A 23,305-nucleotide genomic window follows, 5' to 3' on the forward strand; every position below is an offset into this window, starting at 1 on the left:
TGTATTCTAGTCTGCTACAATATGGTCAGTGATAGAGTGATTTTTTATTTTATTGCATTTTTAATGTTATTTTTTATTATATTCTGCTATAGTATGATCAGGATATTTTTCATTTTCTCTCAGCACACATCTTTCAGTGTCTGTCTTGATTAAAAGCATAAAAAACAGCAGATACCATCAATAAAATACACCTTAGCTATACCTGCACATCTGCACATCTTTATGCAGATGCAGGCTGTTTTCAAAAGCAATGTCGTTTTATGTTCATTCCAGTAAAGTCATAATGCATCAGTTACAATAATTAATAGTCAATCCACCTAATTCTAATGACATAAGTTTAAAAAAAAAACTAATAGTAATATAATTTATATAAAATTATAATCAAACATTAAAACAAAAATATTAACCTAAGGCAAGACTAATAAATAATGTAAGAAAGCTGTTAAATAAATAAACAATAGACAGCTGGTTAAAGTTTTTTATTATTAATATTGGAAAACAATAAAGACATACAGAATAACAGAATTATATGCAAGGGAGCAAGACAATAATAAGATTTACACTTTTATTATTAGAAGAATCAGAAATCAGATACAGGTTACTCTTTCTAAACTTACACTTGTGTAAGAAAGATATGATCTAAATAAAATAAACTTCTCTCTCATAATGTGTAAAACCAGAACATATTGCCTAACTAACGAACTGGGAAATCAGAAAACAAATGTTTTTCCAGAGATTGTTGTTAGTAGGCCTGTGTACCAAAGTAAATGAGACAAATCTTTAGCTCGGAGACCACAGAATGAGCAATTTACATTAAATAAATAATTTGAAAGAAACCTAACTATTCTTTTATTGTATATAAAATATCCCCGCTGAAGTGACTCCATCAGCACAAGGACATTGTGACGACATGGTTGTGCTCACGTCACATCCGCCAGAGGGCGCTGATGGTTTCCAAAGCCTCTGGCATCGCGACATCTACAGAGAGGACAATGTAGTTGTTAGTACTGTTTGGCAAAGCACAGGGTCATTAAACAACTCAACATACAACAGCAGTGATTCACAGCTGAGCAGGAGAGAGCTGCGGTCGCACGATGGGAGCAACTGTGTGTTAATAAATGATCAGATAAATTCGAGAAGCATCAAGCGAAGCGAAGAAGTCAAAGCAGGAACAATGAGGATCTGAATCTGGATGATTCACGCTGACTTTCTCACTTTACTCGACGAGGACGAACAAAGATCGCCAGTAGTGCTGTCGCTTTCGCATAACTCTAGTGTGGCATAATCTTTACTGTTCTTGACTGGTCTTTACTGATCTTGACTGGTCTTTACTGGTCGTTTAAAGTCCCGAGGATGGCGCTCGCTCGCGTGAACCGCGTCTGATCTGATCGCTCTCGGTAAGAGACACTTCATTTCATTCAGTCAATAATTCCTGTCTGGGTGAAGAAATAAAACTCGTTTTTGTTTACAAATGCTTTAATGCCTTTGTTTGACCTCTGTGCGGTTTGTGTGAACTTTCAGTTCAGTACAGACAAATGCTTAAATGAAAGCTTTAGTGCCTAAAATTACTTTTAAACTAACATTAAATACCGTGGTAATAGTATGATTGTTGGACAGGGTAACTTACTATGGTAGTGCACTATTGTTTGTGTATGTTAAAAACACATTAAAAGTTTTAATATTGGAGATAGTAATAATCATTCAGTATCGGTCACTGTTCCTCATGTTGTATGTCCTAATTGTTGATTATTTATTAAAACTGATTAAAACTTTTTTTATGCAATCATATTTACAGGTATTGTTTTACTCTTGTCCCAGACACATTTCCATGATTAAAAAAAATGGAAATGAATTACAAATATGTTAAATATTACATCTTTAAAACTTAAAAATCTAAACAAAAAGTAAAATTTTAAAACTATTTTAATATTTATTCTGGCAAAATGATTCATTTCTCTCTTTTTTCCTTTTAATTAAAGCTGTCTCAATTATGGCGTCATATTAAACACAACGAACAATTTTGCATCTAATAAAGTTTCCTCAAAAGTATATATTTTTTTATGTTTTTACAGATACAGGCTGTTTTACACAATTTGTCAGTTCAGTAAACACTTAGGGTAATGGTTAAGAATGAATAAGACCCACAATATTACTAATAGTCCCCCTATTATAAATTTAAATTTAAATTCAGATTCATAAATAATAAATAATTTAACTTTAACCATGAGTAAGACTAATAATGTAAGAGCTGTATATGTAAACATATAAAACAGAATAAACCCAATAATCACAAACCATTTCAGGATTTTTAGGCTATACCAGGTTTCCTTTCATTTCGGTTATGACTGTCTCTCAGTTGATGACTTATTCAAATAAAAAAATGACTCGTATAGGCGATTCAGAGTCGATAACTTTATTTATCATGCACTTTCGACTTTACAACTTTGCAGAATGTTTACATTCACAAACAACTATATTACACACTGCATGAAAGGGAATATTCGGAAAAACGATAATAGGAACACTTTAAGCATTGTTTCTGTTGGCATTGAGGACGCAGTTGTGTCACATTTAGGAGAGTTTTCAACTGGTCTTGACTGAGTATGAATATGATTTAATGCCAGCACTGCAGCCTTCAGCTTCCACATCTGTGACTGCTTGAGGTATCAGTTCAACTCTGAAAATAGAAGACAGGAAATGGCTCGCATTGATGGCTTAGGCTGTTATTAGGGTTGACAGATGCTTGCCAGTGCCAAAATGAAACTCAATGCATATGCTTTCATTGGATTGCACAATGTGCTTTGGGAGGGAATAAAAGAAACTGTGTTTGAACATTTAAAGAGCCTGGCAGATTTGTTTGTTTTGATAATAGGCCTGGGGTAAAAAATCAATACAGCAACAGTTTTTATAACTTTTATGTTTTTAAACAACTCAGTAATACAGTATTTTGTGTGGGAATATTGGATCGAAACACGGATGGCAAGTATCCTTCTTTTCAGAGCCTGAATTTTGGCTCGGGATTCCGAATATTGTGGAAATTAATGTAAGCTCTGCACTTTTAATGTTAAATAATAACAATTTTAAATTTATTTCAGACCGTAAATCAGCACTACTGCATCTCTCTCTTTCTCTCTCATTCTCTTTGTGTTATTGTTTAGACTATTTCACAACTACTAAAATAAGCCAATAGTGCCATCTAGCATCCAAGTTGTACAAATTTATGTATCTTCCTAAAACATTAAAATGATTCTGCACATAATTAGCTACGTTTAATATCGTGGCTTAAAAATCATGATAATATCATATCGTGGCTTAGGAATCGTGATAATATCGTATTGTATCTTCGTAATTGGGATAATATCGTATCGAGGCTTAGGAATCATGATAAAATCGTGGCTTAGGAATCATGATAATATCGTGGTTTAGGAATCATGATAATATCGTGGTTTAGGAATCGTGAAAATATCGTATCGTGGTTTAGGAATCGTGAAAATATCGTATCGTGGTTTAGGAATCGTGAAAATATCGTATTGTGGCTTAGGAATCGTGATAATTTCGTATCATGGCTTAGGAATCATGATAATATCGTGGTTTAGGAATCATGATAATATCGTGGTTTAGGAATCGTGAAAATATCGTATCGTGGTTTAGGAATCATGATAAAATCGTACTGTGTCTTAGGAATCGTGATAATTTCGTATCATGGCTTAGGAATCATGATAATATCGTGGCTTAGGAATCATGATAATATCGTGGCTTAGGAATCATGATAATATCGTGGTTTAGGAATCGTGAAAATATCGTATCGTGGTTTAGGAATCGTGAAAATATCGTATCGTGGATTAGGAATCATGATAATATCGTGGTTTAGGAATCATGATAATATCGTGGTTTAGGAATCGTGAAAATATCGTATCGTGGTTTAGGAATCATGATAATATCGTGGTTTAGGAATCGCGAAAATATCGTATCGTGGATTAGGAATCATGAGAATATCGTATTGTATCTTCGGAATTGGGATAATATCGTATTGTGATTTAGGAATTGTGATAAAATCATATTGTGGATTAGGAATCGTGATAATATCGTATCATAGCTTAGGAATCATGATAATATCGTATTGTGATTTAGGAATTGTGATAAAATCATATTGTGGATTAGGAATCGTGATAATATCGTGGTTTAGGAATCATGATAATATCGTGGTTTAGGAATCGTGAAAATATCGTATCGTGGTTTAGGAATCATGATAATATTGTATCTTAGGAATCGTGATAATATCTTATTGTGGATTAGGAAGCGTGATAATATCTTTTCATGGTTTAGGAATCATGATAATAGCGTGGTTTAGGAATCGTGAGAATATCGTATCGTGGATTAGGAATCATGATAATATCGTGGTTTAGGAATCGTGAAAATATCTTATTGTGGATTAGGAAGCGTGATAATATCTTTTCATGGTTTAGGAATCATGATAATAGCGTGGTTTAGGAATCGTGAGAATATCGTATCGTGGTTTAGGAATCATGATAATATCGTGGTTTAGGAATCGTGAGAATATCGTATCGTGGATTAGGAATCATGATAATATCGTGGTTTAGGAATCGTGATAATATCTTATTGTGGATTAGGAAGCGTGATAATATCTTTTCATGGTTTAGGAATCATGATAATAGCGTGGTTTAGGAATCGTGAGAATATCGTATCGTGGTTTAGGAATCATGATAATATCGTGGTTTAGGAATCGTGAAAATATCGTATCGTGGATTAGGAATCATGATAATATTGTGGCTTAGGAATTGTGATAATATCATTTTGTGGCTTAGGAATCATGATAATATCTTGGGGCCACTGGTGATTCCCACCCCTATTTGATAATGTTCATGTTTAGAGAATGATTTATTAGTTTTAAGAAAATTAATTATCTTAATTTATTGAGATATTTAATTTAAGATAATGAAAATGTATTTACATGTGGTTTTGATCACCAGGGTCCGCAGTGATGCAGTGAAGATGGGTGCTGTTGCGGCGAGTCAGGCAGGCGCGGGCGGTTGAGCTGGCGTTGAGGACAGGAAGAATGCACTTATCCCAAATCGGCACCAACAAAATCTGCTTCCTGCTTTCCCTGGCATTTTGTGCCCTCCTAGTGCTCCTTATTCCCTCCTTACAACCTCCACAGCGCCAGGCCGATCTGCCCCAACCGCGACCCCGTGCCAAGCCCACCAGAGCCGGACGCAGACACGACCTCTACGGGAACCCCGGCCAAGGAAGTCATGATGCCAAGGATGGTAGTTTCATTCACCCACTTCCTCCCGGAGGCCGACCCCGGGACCCGCAGACAGTGTTAGAGGGGGACGCTGCACACGCCAGCTCCCCTGGGTCCCGTTCCAAAGACTCATTGGATTTGAGAGACATTTTTATTGCCGTTAAGACCACCAGAAAATATCACAAGTCCAGACTGCAGCTCCTGTCTCAGACCTGGGTGTCCAAAGCCAAGGAACAGGTAGGGAAGCGTTGTATTCGTCTGTTACTTATAAATAATCACTATTATTCTGGAATCCATTAAAGGTGAAACTCCCAAGTTACACATTCATTTTTTCTTTTGATCTGTTTTGGTAATTTTTCATTACATCGTCAGGGTAGTTCACCCAAGTTCTCTCTTCAAATGCAATCAAAATGTAAATATGAACATTTATTCTGTATCCCAATCAAAAATACACTGTTTTTTTTAATTAATATCGAAAAATAAATAATGAAAAATATCAATTTGCACATGAGATCATCAATCGTCTGATGACGGCTCATCATTGGCTTGTGCAATGACCGAAGTCAAAGTCTTTCAGTCTTCTGTGCTCTCTTCAATGTGCACATCTACTATCTGCATTAAAACAACATGCAGTGAAAAAATGCATTTATACAGAAAATTAAATGTAAGTCGTGCTGTCAAATCGATTAATTGCATCTAACATAAACGTTTGTAAATATATACTTATATAAATATGTGTGTGTGTATATATATATATATATATATATATTTACAGACGTTTATGTAAGATGCGATTAATCGCTTTGAACATTTCAAAATAAAGTTAACTATTTGATGACAGCTCACTGATAATTTGGCATTTTTAAAAAGGTCAAACAAGTCTTCTAGTATTATATACAATTTTACATTACATCATATAATTTAGTCATTTGATTGAAGTGTCGTCACACCGCCCTAGATATTATGCAGAATGTCGATGTTTCGAACTAAATGATCACCAGAAGCCTGATGTTTTACTGGAAGATCGATTTTTGACCTTTTGATTATACATTACAAGGTCCAAAAAAAATAATGCATGGGTTAATCGTTCACAATGCAAAACAAATAGGCTGAACTTCCATTTCATGTGGACTTCATTGCTCTTCTGGACCTGTGCATGCCATTTTGCAGAGTCTTGCAATTGGCCAGTGACATGTGTAAAGGTGTTAATACACACAGTGGTCAGCGTAAACCTGTGAGGAGGAAGTGTGGCAGCCGCTCTCTGGCGGTGTGCCGGGTGCTTTTAAGAGTGTTTGAGGTTAACGGGGGGTTCAGTTTTGGTGCCCCTCGGGCCCCCTGGAAGAGGAAGTTCCTCAGCAACCCGAGACACACAGACATAAGACGGTGTGTGTTTGCTTTCATCCAAGCACATTTACTTGACTGCCAAAGGCGCCGGGGCAGCAGACTCTCCCCCTTCCTGAGGCCTCTCCAGAGCGCTGAGTGGGGCCCTAAGGGGCCCCGAGATTGACTTAACCTGTAAAGCAGCGCAGAACCATTGTTTTGCCATTGCACAACAGGGCCAAAATGCCCAGGAGAAATTTCAAGAATTCAGCTTCGCTCATAAAGCGAGATTGTGTGTTTGGTAAGTGCCAGCTCATGCCAGAAGAAACATTCTTTCTCTATTAGATTTGCAGAATTTGTCCAGACTTTTGGGGCAAAGTCCACTCCTCAACCTTGTTCCATACTTGAATAACCTACTTTTTGCTACACTTTCTGAAAAAAGTTCAAGGAGCATCTTCAAATGATAATTAGATGCGGACACATACTTCATTTTGTTGGATATGTCATGTACTCATTGGAAAACTTGGTTACACTTTATTTTAAGGTGTCATTACAGTGTAATTATATATTTAAGCACTGAGTAATATTAAGCAACTACATGTAGGCTACTTACTATAGGGCTAGGGTAGGATTAGTGTTTAGTTGAGGGTTAGTTGCATTTAATTATGCTTAATTTATAGTTAATACTATGGTAAGTACATGTAACAAGGACAATGTAAAATAAAGTGTTACCGTAAACTTTAATCCTGTTTAAACAGCTTTAAACCCTGGAAAAAACAATCTCAGACATTCTCACATTGGCTTTGTTCAGGAGTTTTCCAAAGTACAACTCAAGATGTACCAAGTGTTGGAAAATATCAAGAATCCCTTTCATTTCCAGTGTTGTGACCGCAGCAGTAGCGGAGTATGGAGGACTTCAAAGCCTTTACAACTTAACTGTATATGTCATTAAATCATACACTCACCTAAAGGATTATTAGGAACACCTGTTCAATTTCTCATTAATGCAATTATATAATCAACCAATCACATGGCAGTTGCTTCAATGCATTTAGGGGTGTGGTCCTGGTCAAGACAATCTCCTGAACTCCAAACTGAATGTCAGAATGGGAAAGAAAGGTGATTTAAGCAATTTTGAGCGTGGCATGGTTGTTGGTGCCAGACGGGCCGGTCTGAGTATTTCACAATCTGCTCAGTTACTGGGATTTTCACGCACAACCATTTCTAGGGTTTACAAAGAATGGTGTGAAAATGGAAAAACAACCAGTATGCGGCAGTCCTGTGGGCGAAAATGCCTTGTTGATGCTAGAGGTCAGAGGAGAATGGGCCGACTGATTCAAGCTGATAGAAGAGCAACTTTGACTGAAATAACCACTCGTTACAACCGAGGTATGCAGCAAAGCATTTGTGAAGCCACAACACGCACAACCTTGAGGCGGATGGGCTACAACAGCAGAAGACCCCACCGGGTACCACTCATCTCCACTACAAATAGGAAAAAGAGGCTACAATTTGCACGAGCTCACCAAAATTGGACAGTTGAAGACTGGAAAAATGTTGCCTGGTCTGATGAGTCTCGATTTCTGTTGAGACATTCAGATGGTAGAGTCAGAATTTGGCGTAAACAGAATGAGAACATGGATCCATCATGCCTTGTTACCACTGTGCAGGCTGGTGGTGGTGGTGTAATGGTGTGGGGGATGTTTTCTTGGCACACTTTAGGCCCCTTAGTGCCAATTGGGCATCGTTTAAATGCCACGGCCTACCTGAGCATTGTTTCTGACCATGTCCATCCCTTTATGGCCACCATGTACCCATCCTCTGATGGCTACTTCCAGCAGGATAATGCACCATGTCACAAAGCTCGAATCATTTCAAATTGGTTTCTTGAACATGACAATGAGTTCACTGTACTAAAATGGCCCCCACAGTCACCAGATCTCAACCCAATAGAGCATCTTTGGGATGTGGTGGAACAGGAGCTTCGTGCCCTGGATGTGCATCCCACAAATCTCCATCAACTGCAAGATGCTATCCTGTCAATATGGGCCAACATTTCTAAAGAATGCTTTCAGCACCTTGTTGAATCAATGCCACGTAGAATTAAGGCAGTTCTGAAGGCGAAAGGGGGTCAAACACAGTATTAGTATGGTGTTCATAATAATCCTTTAGGTGAGTGTATATTGTTAATATACCAATCTACTTCAACTATCAATAATGAATTTTTGCCTTAAAATGTTCTGGTAACTGTTAACCATTATAATACAGGTTGTAAAATTGCACGCCACATTCACTAAATGGCATAAAATATGACACTAAACACCCTAATGTACATTACTGATAGTGAATGTAAGAAGAAACAAAGTTATTCATAAAATATTTACTGTAACTTACTTCCAGAAACCACCATTTCAACTGTTTTACAGTAAAATTACATAATACAAGTTTAATTAATTTTTAAATGATAAATCAAACACAAAAAGACTAATTATTTCATTTGCTTGCTTATTTGTTTGAACATTTTCGTTACTTGAAATAAAATAAACGTTAGGCTAACTGAAATAAAACAAAATATAAAAAGCGTATTTTGTTTCTGAAAATTGTCATAGCAATAATTCTTATTTTCATTGTTTAAAGGTGCATTAAGCAACTTTTCATGTTAAAAATACCCGTTTTCTAACCCATACATGCTTAAACAATTGCCTGATGGGCTGAATGAGCCCTTCTCTGATCACTGAGATTGTCTCTATAATCCTGTAAAGTAAAATAAATAAGAGGGATTCGGGCTGGAATTTTAGACTGGGCGTGACGTCATGCGCGTTCACGGCACGCTCACATAGCTATGCCTGGCAGGTTTGTGTATTCGCCGGCATTCTCCGTAGAAGATGGATTGTAAGAGACCTGCTTATAGTTCATTTCAAACACCAACGCAAACTCCACGTAAGATAAAAAAAAGAAAACTTTTGTCCGTGAGCGTGCACACCTCTGGTTGCAGTTTCGCTTGCCGCTCAGAGACTTGCTTAATGCATCTTTAACTTGATGTACTAAAATAATTAAAACTAAAAACAAAAATTAATAAAAACTACATAGTCTTAGAAAAAAATAAACTAATAAAAATGACAAAAACACACAAAAACTTTAGAATTAAAATGAAATTGGTGAATACAAAAATAAAAACCTATAATGGTATCTCAACTGCATGAGAAAACCTGCATGTCATGTGACCATTAACCAACATCGGAGAACCATGAACATGTGAATTGTTGTTAAATTATTGAAATATTAACTTCAAATTCTCAGTGGGTACTTGAGGTAAATAATTTAGATCAAAGGGGTTTGGCTGACCAAAAAAAGTTTGTGAATCCCTGACTAAAATGTGTAAAGATGATGAAAAGTATTTTACAGTACTGGTCACTGCATCTCTGGCTCCTGCGGATTGAACACGGTGACTTTCTCTGTTTCAGACGTTTATCTTCACTGATGGGGAGGATAAGGAGCTCCGGCAGAAAGCAGGTAGTGTTATGAGCAGTTGTGCCTATTAAATAATCACCCATTTTACAGCTTAATATTAAAGGGGTGGTTGATTATGATTTCACTTTTCTAACTTTAGTTAGTGTGTAATGTTGCTGTTTGAGCATAAACGACATCTGCAAAGTTACGACGCTCAAAGTTCAAAGCAAAGGGAGATATTTGCTTTTAAAGAAATCGTTTTTTAAGGACTACAACAAATGGCTGGTAGAGACTACACCACATTCCTCCCGGGTTAGTGACATCACTAACCCTAAAATTTACATAAACCCCGCCCCCGGGAACACGCAAGCAGTGTTGAGAAGAGGAAGAGTTGTTGTGGTCGAGCACATTTGTGAGTCTGCTCAAGCTGTCGCATCCGTCTTTTCACATGCAATACAGTACGCAACACAAATGCAATATCATGTCACTCTGTAGGCATCTTACAACAGTTCCCACACCAGCGATTTTATAGATTATCATGACAGAATATGCTAATCAAAGACTTGAAGATAGTTAACTCCATATCAGCAACCTAGATTCATCAACTAACCATTCAGAAACGTCCTGTTGCTTCTACATGTTGTCACTTCTTCTCGAGTCTCTCCATCTTTGTCCGACTCCAGTTTAAACATAAAAGGCAGAGCAGTGTCTGACATTTTAGTGCATGTCTGCGTGAGGTAATCGGAGTTACTAACACAAAGGAGCAGTTGTAGCTCCGCCCCCTGTGCCGGGAGCAGCAGCTCATTTGCATTTAAAGGGACACAAAGGAAAAGACACATTTTTCTGAGCCTCAAAAGGGACAACTTTGACATGCTGTAAAAAATGATCCGTGGGGTATTTTGAGCTAAAACTTCACATACACACTCACTTATTTTACATATTGTAAAAAGGGGCATTATACCACCCCTTTAAGAGAAATAAATCTAGATACCATAATAAAATCTCACTACTCGACTAGGCAACCATCCTGACCCATGCCTAGTTAGAAGAACCTCATATTCATGCTTCATTTCATCAGAACATGGAGTATGTCATGTGAAATTATGTTATGGGTCATTTAAGTCATAAAAGCATAAGTGGTCTGTCACTGTCTCCTCAAGGGCTCAACATCATCAACACCAACTGCTCTGCTGCGCACACGCGTCAAGCCCTGTGCTGCAAGATGTCTGTGGAGTATGACAAGTTCATCGAGTCACAGAAAAAGTTGAGTTCATCTTACATCTCCCAATTCATGAAATCACAGCATACAGTCGTCATCACCAGCATTATCAGCAGATGTTTCATTCATTAAGATTAAAGTGTTTTTGATTAATATTAATATTATAAATACAGTCAAAACAGTAATATTGTGAAATATTATTACAAAGTAAAATAACTCTTCTATGTGAATATATGATAAACTGTAGTTTATTCCTGTGATCAAAGCTGAATTTTCAGCATCATTACTCCAGTCTTCAGTGTCACATGATCCCTCAGAAATCATTCTAATATGATGATTTGATGATCAAGAAATATTTCTGATTAATAGAATGTTGAAAACAGTCGTGCTGCTTTATATATATTTTTTTGTGGAAACAGTGAAACATTACCAGTGAAAAGTTGTGTGTAAATTAAGTACGATTAAAAAAGAATAATACTTTATTTAGCATTCAAATTATCAAAAGTGACAGGAAATACATTTAAAATGTTACAAAAAAAATGTTTTGCTGTTCCTTCGAACTTTCTATTCGTCAAAGAATCCTGAAAAATATATCAGGGTTTCCCCAAAGATATTACACAGAAATATTTATTGATCAAATCATCATCATAGAGTGATTTCTGAAGGATCATGTGACACTGAAGACTGGAGTAATGATGCTGAAAATTCAGCTTTGATCACAGGAATAAATGACATTTTAAAATATATTCATATAGTATTATTTTAATTCATAATAGTATTTCACAATATTACTGTTTTTACTGTATCAAATAAATGCAGCCTCTGTGAGCAGACGAGACTTCTTTTAACATTAGTGTATTAACAGCCTTCTAAAGATCTCAGCATGAAGAGGCAGTGTTTTCATGTGTGTTTCTGTCCTCCCCGTGTGTGTTCTGCAGGTGGTTCTGTCACGTGGATGATGATAACTATGTGATCCTGCCCAGTTTGCTGGAGCTGCTGTCGTCCTACTCTCACACACAAGATGTGTATCTGGGCCGGCCCAGTCTGGACCACCCCATAGAGGCCGCCGAGAGGGTCAAGAGCGACGGATCGGTGAGCTTTGACTGGAAAGAGTAGGCCTGGGTGATAACGACATCGGTATTTATCGACGATATACCTTTGTGTTCGAAACATCTCACGATAGTTTCCCTAAATGCATTAAAATGTAAATTGACATTCAGCCACATAACAAGTTTGGTTAAATGAACAAGCGTGCACCGTCCCTGATCATAAACAGCCTATCATATGCCTTGATAAAGTGCTATGTGTGACAAGTAAACAGCCAATCATTTAACAATGTGCGCTGCTGTGGGGTTCGGTCGCGCCATCGCCGTGCTTGTGGACGATGAGGAGATTGTGAATATAAAGGACATGGATTAATCTAACAGCCTACCACACGGCAGAAATAAATGCGACAACAGCCGTTAATAATGTTCTGCGTGCCGTAGTTTCGTCTACTACACAAACCTCGAACAGGCGTGATGATGCTCACAAATGTTTTCAGAATATATGAAGACATGAAGTTCATCTCTAGAGCTGCTTCTGAGAGTTACTTCACAAGCTTTTTACCGTCTAATTATAGAAAAACTAACATCAAATACACTCTGAAACTGATACTAAAAGATCTTCATGACAAAACGTCAAAATAAAAGTCCAGTTTAATTTGAAGAAACCACTATTGTATACTAAAATGTAATTCTTGTAGTAAAATATGATCTTGGGTACATTTCGACTGAGCTATACTATTAAAAAAAAAGTAATTTTCCTCAGTCTGTGATAAAAGGTTCATTATTATTCTTATTAGTTTTTTTTTTTTTTTTGCCTTTGTGATATTTTGATCATGATTAATATATACAGTACCTTTCAAAAGTTTGGCATCGCTAAGATTTTTAAATATTTTTGAAAGAAATCTCTTCTGCTCACCAAGGCTGCATTTATTTGATCATAAATCCAGTGAAAACAGTAATATTGTGAAATATTATTACAATGTACAATACCTGTTTTCTATTTGAATATATTTTACAATATAATTTATTCAAAGCTGGATTTTCAGCATCATTACTCCAGTCTTCAGTGTCACATGATCCGTCAGAAATCATTCTAAATATGTTGATTTGTCAGTTTTGCTGCTTCAGGTTTTGTGGAATTTTTTTTTCAGGATTTTTTCTTTAAATAGAAACTTCAAAAGAACAGCATTTATTTTAACCCTTGTTTTCATTTTTTATCAAAAGAAAAATGATACGATTAATTATTTTTTCAACCTCAGACTCATTGGCCTTGGCTCATTTTCTGTGAAGAACATATATCAGAACACATTTTCAATGACCACACACTGTACACCCCCCTACACATTTATATTACACAAAGGATGTTCGGGTCCACTGGACCCGGGGCTAATAAAAGTGTGGACATTTTAGGTCCTGTTTACCTTTACTCTGTCCTCCTGTCAGGGCTTGCTGTTATTGTGTGTGTGTGTGTGTGTGTGTGTGTGCGCGTGTGTGTGTGTGCGCGTGTGTGTGTGTGCGCGTGCGTGAGTGTATGCGTGCATGTGAGAGAGAGATTGTGTGTAAGTGTGAGAGAGTGTGAGTCCAAAAGTGAGTTTTGTTTCTACCCCTGCTGTTCCTGCACAAGGTTGCAATTCTTAAATGTGATCTAACAAAGCTAAAGAGGAAATATTTACCATATATGTTGTTTATATTGCTTGTAATTGGGATGAAGTAAACGTCTGTTGAGTATTTTAACATAAATTGTTTGATTATGTTGAATTAGAAACCCAAAAATGCAGCGGGTCCACCAGACCCACGAACACTGGCTAAATAACAAAAATGGTTACACCACACAAGGGTTAAAGTTCAATCTTTTGTAACATTAGAAATGGTCACTTTTGATCAATTTAATGCATCCTTGCTGAATAAAAGTATACATTTCTTTGGGGGAAAAAAGACATCCCCAAACACCCCAAACTTCTGACTTGGAAGTGTATTAATCGTGTGTGTGTGTGTGTGTGTGTGTGTGTGTGTTCTGCAGGTGTCGGTGAAGTTCTGGTTCGCCACCGGAGGAGCTGGATTCTGCATCAGCCGAGGCTTAGCGCTCAAAATGAGTCCATGGGCGAGGTACACACACACTTACCCTTTGCTCAGTGATCTTACACTGATCATGCTGTTACACAAGTTTTTTCTTGCCATGAATTAAACAAAACATAATTGACATGCGTGCATTTATGCCAGATCCACTTTGCATGTAAACACACCTTTCGGCATTCTTGTCAGCCTTATTCAGCGAGCACACGACTTACTATACAACAGTTTTGATGTCAACACCATATAATTATATATTCAAGACACCATAACTTTGAAATGATACGTGTAAAAAATCTTTTATAGGCCTCTAACACAGGTTTACATGCTAATCGATAAGCTGTCTCAGATGTTGCAAGCGTTTTGGTGTACATGTAAACATGTTATTTTTTACACTGAATTAAATTTCTTTGTCTCTCACAGTCTTGGGAACTTCATCACAACCGCAGAGAAGATCCGTCTCCCAGACGACTGCACAGTAGGCTACATCATCGAGGCGTTGCTGGAAGTTCCTCTGACACACACAGGCCTGTTCCACTCACACCTGGAGAATCTCCAGAGACTCCCTACAGACAACATACTCACACAGGTCAGATCGCTGGGAGGACCGTGGGCTAAAAGAGTGGGGGATTTTACAAATGTTCAGCATAACGTTTAATAGAGAGACTGCAAGTTTGTTTTCAACAGTTTCATTTTTGATATGCAGATTTCAAAGGCCTCTAAATAATCAATATGATCAAAACCTTTTGCACACAATCTACTACATGCCTTCTGTCGTCTGAGTGATAGTTCATACTTATTTAGTAACTAAAAGGCCTTTTAGTTAAATTGTAAATGCATCCACCTTTAGGTCTTTACTGATTTTTATAAAGTAAACGTATAGACCTTATGTAGCTCCGCCCCTTTTCAGCGCTGCGCTCGTTGTCTTTTGACTTCCGGTCTGTATTTTCACAGCGATCTTGCGTATTTATGAATGAACGGCTCGTTTTAAAATCTTCCCGGTCGACTGACATTTGTTAAGACATCTGCTTACAGTCCTCATGATAACTTTACATTAACTTTACATGAAGTAAATCCACTTCAAAAGTGAATTACTCCTGGACAGCGATGCCATAGAAATATACAGAGTGACTCTGACAATAGTTCAAAGACAATATTCAAAAGAATGTTATAAGAAATTATTGTAAGTGTATAATAAGAAAAATCATGTTGAAATGTATCAAATATGATCATCAGGCTTTTGAGGAAGGTTTATTTGTTCATCTCTCAATCATCATTGCATTGCATTGCAAACTACAGAGCTTTGATCATGAAACTAATGTGATGGATTTTTAATAGATAAGATAGTAAACTATCTTTTAAAACTCTATCTTTTAAAAAAGCTTACTTGCCCTTTTGGGCCTAACATTCTAACACTCTGAAACACAATGTACTAAGACGTTCTGTTCTTTGTCTATTTGTGTTATGGAAAACACTTGAGTGCTGATCATGACAAATGCAAAAGTCTGTATTACGTCATGATATATTGAGTAATCAACTGAACGCTTAACCCTTTACAAGGGTTATTTTTGCTAATGCCAGTAACAGAGGGTAAAAAGGGGCTTGATTTACCAATTGAACCAATCATATTGATAGAAGGTGACATGTTAGTCTTATAGCTGATCTTATTTTGTTGTGTCTGTCTTTATCCTATAAAACCTGATGTATTCTTCTTTTCGGTGAGATTCTCTGAGAATTGCTTGAGGAATCTCCCAGCCGTTGATTAAAGCATTTAAAGGACATTTGTTGAAGTCTGTCTGTTATTATTGCTGCGCAGCAAGCTAGTTAGGGTAACAAGCGAGAGATAGGAGACGTCGATTGTAGACGAGACCCAGATAGACTTAGGTCAGGTGCGAAATAGAGAAAGATCTACCACACTAAGCATTTAAATGTCATCTTACAAAGACATTATTGGCAGATATAGAGTGACACCTGATATTTAAATGCATTTTATGTTAGATATACCGTTATAAAGATCTCATTGATTTACATTACAAGCAATCAGAATTTCATCCATATAAATATCAGCAACTGCAGCAAGTTGTATATTTTGCTCAGTTTGGCTCTCTCAATAAAATAAGAGGCGTTTTTTCCTCCTCAAGTACTCTATGAATCAAACTTTTTTTTAAATCGTTTTATAATTTGATGTAAGATTTGTTGTCGAAAGGCTCAATAAATTGCACCATTTGAAAACATTTAAATGATTTTGTATGTCAGGTTTTACAGGGTTCGTACTGTCGCACTCTGGTTGTCAAAACAATTGTACACTTCCAGCATTTATTAAGGGCTTGGCTTTGATCCCAGATCACTTCCACCCCTCTACTTTGCCGCATCTGTGTAAATATATATCCTACTTACATAATACCTGCCTACTCCAATCCCATGATGCCTCTTATGATTGAGATCCTCACAGTTTTTGTGTTACTGTGCTTTCCTCCGTAGGTGACCCTCAGTTATGGTGGATTCGAGAACAGGAGGAATGTGGTCAGTGTTGGGGGAGTGTTCTCATTGGCTGAAGACCCTTCACGGTACACACACACACACACACACACACACACACACACACACACACATACGTCCAGACCAAATATATAATGTTTTGAACCACAGGTTGTTTCATCTCTTAAAAATAAAGTGTCAGTGCTGGATTTTTATTAAAGAGGCCCTTTTCTGCTCATTTAGTCTTGATTTCGTTTTTGGGCTCTACTAGAATAGGTTTACATGCTTGATAGTTAAAAAAACACATTATTTTTCACATATTTGACGTTGCAGCATCTCTTCACAGTCTGTCAGTAACACTCTAGGGTGGGTTTCAAGTACAATGACATAACTCACAGCTTAACTATCATAGTTACGACTTCGATGCATCGTTGAAGAAATCAACTAGCCAGTCACGACTGTTTCCCGAAACCCGTACTGTTGCAAATTTGTTGTTACTGAATGGCAAATTAACCACGTTGGTTAATGATGTCACGCAGGTGGTGGAGTAACTTATTTTAATCAATTCGTTTTAGATTTAATTAATGCTATTTTGCTCAAGACAGGGAATTATTAAGTCCACGTCATGCAAACAAGAAACTATGCTTTAACTGTGCGATGCTGTTTGCGAATGTTGGCTAGGAAACTGTGGTTTCAAACACTGACTCGTTGAACTATGCTGATAATAACAATGGAACTTGCAACCATGGTTGGCTAACGATGCTTTTGGGAACTAAACACACCCCTGTTTAGTTCCTGTTTCTATGAAGCCCCTCCTTCTGAAAAGCACACTGTGCTCTGATTGGTCGGCTGGATCAGTGTGTTGTGATTGGTCGAGCGCTTCGAGTGTGTTTGGGAAATGTCCCGCCCTTTACCATAACCGCCAGTTCAACACACTACTAACTAACTCAACCAGGCCCCGCCCCTTTATTCTGTGTATTAATGATTTAAATGAGGAATATTGTGACGTGTTCGTTCCCGGAAGAAACTCAAGGCTACAATGGAGGCGTTTCAGGAGTTCAGAAACACTGACACTGATATAGAGAAGAACTCCCGCTGGAGAGACTTTGTGACTTTTCAGAGCTTTATCACGCTCAAACAGCAACATTACACACTAAAGAAAGATGAATATGTAAAAAAAAAAAGAAGCATAATGGGTCTTCAGGCATGAAATAGAAGTTGTGATAGTCTTTTCTTCTCTGTTGTGACGTATATCCGAGTGAAATGGCTTCTTATAGTGATGGGAAGTTCGGATCATGTTCATTGTTCGGATGAACGTTGTTTTTAAGTGGCTTTAAATGTTATACTTTTAACAGCCAAATTCCCCGAACAGGCACGTCGTGACCTTCCAGGTCACATATTTGGGTTGCTGGGTGAAACAACAACTCAGGCAATCTCCAGTAATGCCAGTGGTTCCTTAACCTGTAACCAAGAAGACTAACACACACACTGACACACAGCTTTTCCAAGGTTGGATTTGCCCAGGCTCTAACTATAAACAGGAGAGTCCTCTCAAAACATCAAGATAATGCGTTCTTTCTCTCAAGGAGAGCTACAGTACACTTTAGTCTAACTGGAAAGTAAGGCTTTAACAAAGAAATGGTCCCTTAAACGATTTGCTTCAATGACCGCTATATGTTTTAACACACTGAAGACCTTCTCAAACATAAAACAAGTCCATATTTCATTTCTGGAAGCCGGGTTAAATGAGCAAGCACTGTTACTGCATTCAGATATCAAATACAGACATTAAAGAATACATGAAAAGAACATCTCCGTAATCACACTGGTAACTTCTATAACAAAGTAAAATCTCCAGAGAAGTCATTCAACTCATTTGATATTTAGATGGAAACATATTGATTTAATACCTTGATTATAATCACTCATTACATATACATTGAAGCAGCAGTGGATTCCAATCCACCCCCTTTAACATTATAAACACTACAATATTCTATAAAAAATCATTTTGATTTCATTATCTCTTCAGGTTTAAAAGCATCCACTGCCTGCTCTACCCAGACACTGAGTGGTGTCCACGCAAGACTCGTCACTGACCGCTGGGATGCGAGCGCAGACACAACTCCTCATGCCAAAATAATACTCCGAATTACTCAGCTGGTTGGTGGTATGTGAAGCTAGTCAACACGTGTTTGTTTGGTACTTTATATGTTTATATGTAGAAACAGGGTGGCTGTAATTTATTGTTGTCCTGAAATAGTGTTTTTGCCCACTGATTTACATACTGAGTCCCAGTCGTAAGAGCGTTTTGAAAGGATTGTGCTATCCGTTAGATTTACTGGGGGATTTTTCGTTGAAATGATTCAAGAGACATTTTTTGTGGTTTTGACATCTTTATAGAGTTGTCTTTTTCCTAAGGGCCATAAATATGTCCTGCACAATCCTATAAATGTGTGTGCAAGATGATCTCATGGATGAGAAATACAGTATTAAAGGCAGGGTAGGTAGGAATGGTCTAAAAAACTTCTTTTTCAAATTTGTTTAAACTTTATGTACATATCAATACATAATTAAAATGTAAGTACTCTGAAAAAGAAAGTATAAAAATCGAGTGTCTGTAGACCTCTCACGACTGTTTTAAAGACAGTTCATTATTTCCATTCACTCCACCCCCTCCCTTCTGGGCTCCTTCCAAAGCCACGCCCCCAAAACACATGAACGCGCGACTCCAACCGCTGAGCTGAAGACGCATTATTTACCTGAGACAAGCAGAGAGGAAGGAGCACAGTGCATGTAGTGACATCATGTCAGAATCACATGTAATAAAAAAATCTAACGCTAATTGCTTATGAATATAAACAAATAAAATGTATTTTAGTACTCACTATCAAGCTAGCATATTGATATTGGTCAATTTAAAATATATATTTTTTGATTTGCTAACGAGCTAGTTATATAAGCTAAAAACAGGTTGCATTGAAACACTTTTTTCCATTACCATCAGTTACATTGTGATGAAGATGAATTTCGTGTAAGATTCATAACATATATGGTGTTCTGCATGTAGGGATGTGGGAGATATTGACAAAAATGAATATCTCGATATTTTTTTCCAATATCTAGATATCGATATTCAGGCGATATTTTTGCCATCCTTCAAAGAAATGTGAGCAAACTGGCAAAGAAGGTCCAGTTGGTCTTTTGACTTGCTGCATTTGACCTATATTATTGTAGGCTATAGAAAAAACAATAAAGGAGCTAACTAAACATAATCTGTGGCAGCCCCTACTTTTTCCACTTACAAAAAAAAAAAAAAAAAAAAAAACTTAACTAGGCACTTCTTGCAACAGTGATTATTAAATCAAACAACAATATTGTTGATGATCAATTCAAAGTAAAAAAAAAAAAAACATTTTCAAAACGGTATAAATCCATTCATTTTTCCCCCCAAAACGCTATAAATCCATCTTTTTTTTTTTTTTTTTAAATTTATGGTTTGTCTTTTTAAAAAAGTTTTTGTCTTTTATTTTTCGTGTTTGCATTTATGAGGAAAAAACAATATTACTTGACAGTTCTCCATTATGGACGCGAGCGCTCTGAAAGCTGCACTAAGACTTTCAAACTTTAACAGAGACCTCAAAACAGAAAGCACAAAGCCTTTCTTTAAAACGAATTTCGTTTTGTATTAATTGTATCTTAATTTAAAAAAATTTTTTTCATTAATTCATTAATATTTTCATTCCTGGATTAAATACATAAAGTAAATATAGGCTATCAATCACAACATAAGGTGCTTGAACTGGAGATTATATCATCGTGAACCGAAACGTAGCCTCGCCTCACAGGCCTAAAAAATGTGAAATATATTTACAGAAATCTGGTTCTAAACAAAACCATCCAAAACAAAATAAAACTATGTAGCCTAATAAATGTGCATTTCTCCGGTGCATGCGTTCACTAGCCTACTGCGAAGATCGCGAGTCAATATATCGTCAACTTCATCTTTGCAGCCGACACAGAAGTTAATAAACAATTAAAATGTCTTATTGCAATATTTTACACATTCATAATCATTACTTTTGCTGGTTCTTTGAGGCAGCTTTTTAGGTTTATGGCGTTTTGGAAAAGAGCTCTTCACGTACAAACACCGTTTCACCAAGGCACCGCAGCCCTTCAGCACATAAGAACAAAAAGAGAAAAAGCACAGACTTACTAATTACGAAACTTTGATGTGGTTGAACAGGTGAAACTGTCACAAACTCCTCTGCAACTCAAACCTTCTCAGTACGAGTTATGAAGGAAGAGAACAGCATTTCAGTTTTCAGCGCGTCCTCCTCTGATTGCTGTGTTGTGACTGGAAAAGTGCGTGCAGGAGCACATGCGCAAAACGTAGGTTTGTAAAATGTCCTTTTGTAAAATAAAAATAATTTTAGGGCGAAGCAGGAGGTCGTGCAAGAGGCCGTGGCGTGCAACTAGGGTCCGAGGAAGTAGAGGCTGAGGACGGGGTGGTCGCTGGAAAGCTAGCCGATATTGACACGCGTTTTATTTCTTTGTTTATCCAAAGACTTTTTGTTCATTACCTTTTCTTGTACTGTCTTCTTTTTTTGCCTTGTTTGCCTTCGCTAACTGCATATGCCGGTAATGTGAATTTTGATTGCTCTTTCTCTGCCATTGTTTTGCTATTCCTAGGTTCCGTGCCTCTCAAATTCCTCAAATCAAACGTGCGCGCGCAAGTGGGCAGATCCCGTGGCAAAAGGGTGGTTGCCATGGTTGCGAGAGAGTGACAGTCGCCTAAGCCAATCCTTTGATTCGTCCCGAATCGAAATAATGAGCTGTGTTTAATACAGATTAAACGGTCTAGAGTCACTTGATTTTTATACTCTTTTTTTCAGAGTACTTACATTTTAATTATGTATTGATATATATAGAAAGTTTTAACAAATTTGGATCTTTTATTTTTATAAAGTCCTACCTACCCTGCCTTTAATGCAGTTTATAGTTTTTTGTTTTGCAGATTTATGCAACCACCAGCTCATCTTTTGCCAATGCTTTTCAGCTTATGTTCTTCTCTGTTTGTGATTTGTGGATGACAGAAGGCACTCAGTATGTCTCTGGACGTGCAGAAACTCTTGGATGGAGTCGAGCAATTGAACTCCACTGAAAATATACAGACCAAAAGCAATTGTTGCAAATCTTGCTATCTTATCCATTGCTCGCCATTCATATTTGAATAGAGTGGTTTATTTAGTAGAAAACAACTTTTTGAATTATTTCCATTGAAACACCAGTGTGTGATGATTAGAAACATGACTGTTAAAATGTGTTTTCTGTGCTGTTCGAATGTTATTTGCACAAACACGTTCCTCACTGCAGGCCAGTGGTTTGCGTAAACATGCCAAAACTACACTACGCTTTCTTTCTCTTTCCTTAACAGTGACAAACATTTTGTAAACGTGCTCTCCATTGACACTACCAAATGCTATTGCAGTTGAATGTTTTTTTTTGTTTTTTTTATCTGATGACTGATAGTGTTGTAAAGTGTGTTTTTCATTTTAATAAATGTATTTATTATGCTTGTGCCAGTGTATGCATGATTCGTCTGAACATGATGCCTGTTACTGCAATACAACCCAGATGTAATACTTCAGATGTCCTGCGTGGAAAGTAGTTGATTTATTACTCCATGGATTATTAAATTCTCTTGAGACCACTGGGTGTAAGTGTTGATTAACTCGCATATTTTCTAAATCAATTTATTAAAATGTTGCATATAAATGACCAACTACAGAGTTCCTGCAGATTATTCAGTGAAAAGCTCATGGTATTTGATTATCAGGGAATGTATGAACTGATAAAATGTTCTATATGTTGCTTATTCACAATAAATAATAAAAGATATCATGTAAAATGACTCTGAATTCTGAAATACTCTCTGAAACTCGTTTGCTCTAAAATCTTGACATTTTAGCTATTGAATGATCCTCATATAGGAGCTGTTCAGTGTTTTTGTGATTCGGCCTGTTATTTTGCCATCATGAGTTATTTGGAAGTCACTATACTTATATTATAGGCAAGGCAAGTTTATTTATATAGCACATTTCATACACAATGGCAATTCAAAGTGCTTTACATAGAAGAAATGAAAATAATAAAAAGAAATAAGAATAATTAAAACAGTTTAGAAAAATAAAAAATAAAATAGTACAAACAGTCGGATGAACATTGGCACAGTGCTCATTCAGTAAATGCATAGTTAAACAGATGTTTTTTGAGTCTGGATTTGAATGTGTACAGTAGGAGCACATCTGATCTCTTCTGGAAGCTGGTTCCAGCATAATAGCTAAAAGCGGACTCGCCATGCTTAGAGTGAACCCTTGGTATTTCTAGCTGATATGATCCTAATGATCTGAGTGATCTGTTGGGTTTATATTCAGTGAGCATATCTGCAATATA

General features: G+C 36.9%; 1 protein-coding gene across 5 annotated transcripts; it reads left to right on the plus strand.

Moving 5' to 3' along the window:
* Window positions 1-929: 929 nt before the first annotated feature.
* On the plus strand, window positions 930-22,425 carry rfng (RFNG O-fucosylpeptide 3-beta-N-acetylglucosaminyltransferase). Of its 5 annotated transcripts, none has more exons than XM_084433436.1 (10): window positions 930-1,397; window positions 4,992-5,503; window positions 10,051-10,099; window positions 11,197-11,299; window positions 12,194-12,347; window positions 14,322-14,407; window positions 14,795-14,960; window positions 16,853-16,938; window positions 18,882-19,352; window positions 21,845-22,425. In XM_084433436.1, exons 2-9 carry the CDS (start codon window positions 5,078-5,080, stop codon window positions 18,946-18,948), a joined length of 1,137 nt encoding a protein of 378 aa, XP_084289562.1. In that variant the 5' UTR covers window positions 930-1,397; window positions 4,992-5,077; the 3' UTR covers window positions 18,949-19,352; window positions 21,845-22,425. The 5 variants fall into 5 exon arrangements, with proteins under 5 accessions (XP_084289562.1, XP_084289563.1, XP_084289565.1 ...); XM_084433437.1 differs by having other exon boundaries at window positions 974-1,397; window positions 18,882-19,019; window positions 21,852-22,425; XM_084433439.1 differs by having other exon boundaries at window positions 974-1,397; window positions 18,882-19,019; window positions 21,909-22,425.
* Window positions 22,426-23,305: the final 880 nt, after the last annotated feature.

Source organism: Rutilus rutilus (assembly GCF_951802725.1).
Source record: "Rutilus rutilus genome assembly, chromosome: 16".
In the NCBI taxonomy this organism is placed as follows: Eukaryota; Metazoa; Chordata; class Actinopteri; order Cypriniformes; family Leuciscidae; genus Rutilus; species Rutilus rutilus.

What these genes read in the sequence shown, in the direction of transcription:
- rfng (XM_084433436.1), top strand. Translation starts at nt 5,078, where the DNA reads ATGCACTTATCCCAAATCGGCACCAACAAAATCTGCTTCCTGCTTTCC. An exon ending in TTCATCGAGTCACAGAAAAA is followed by an intron (nt 11,300 to 12,193) that starts GTTGAGTTCATC and finishes TGTGTTCTGCAG; the next exon opens with GTGGTTCTGTCACGTGGATG. An exon ending in TTGGCTGAAGACCCTTCACG is followed by an intron (nt 16,939 to 18,881) that starts GTACACACACAC and finishes TTATCTCTTCAG; the next exon opens with GTTTAAAAGCATCCACTGCC.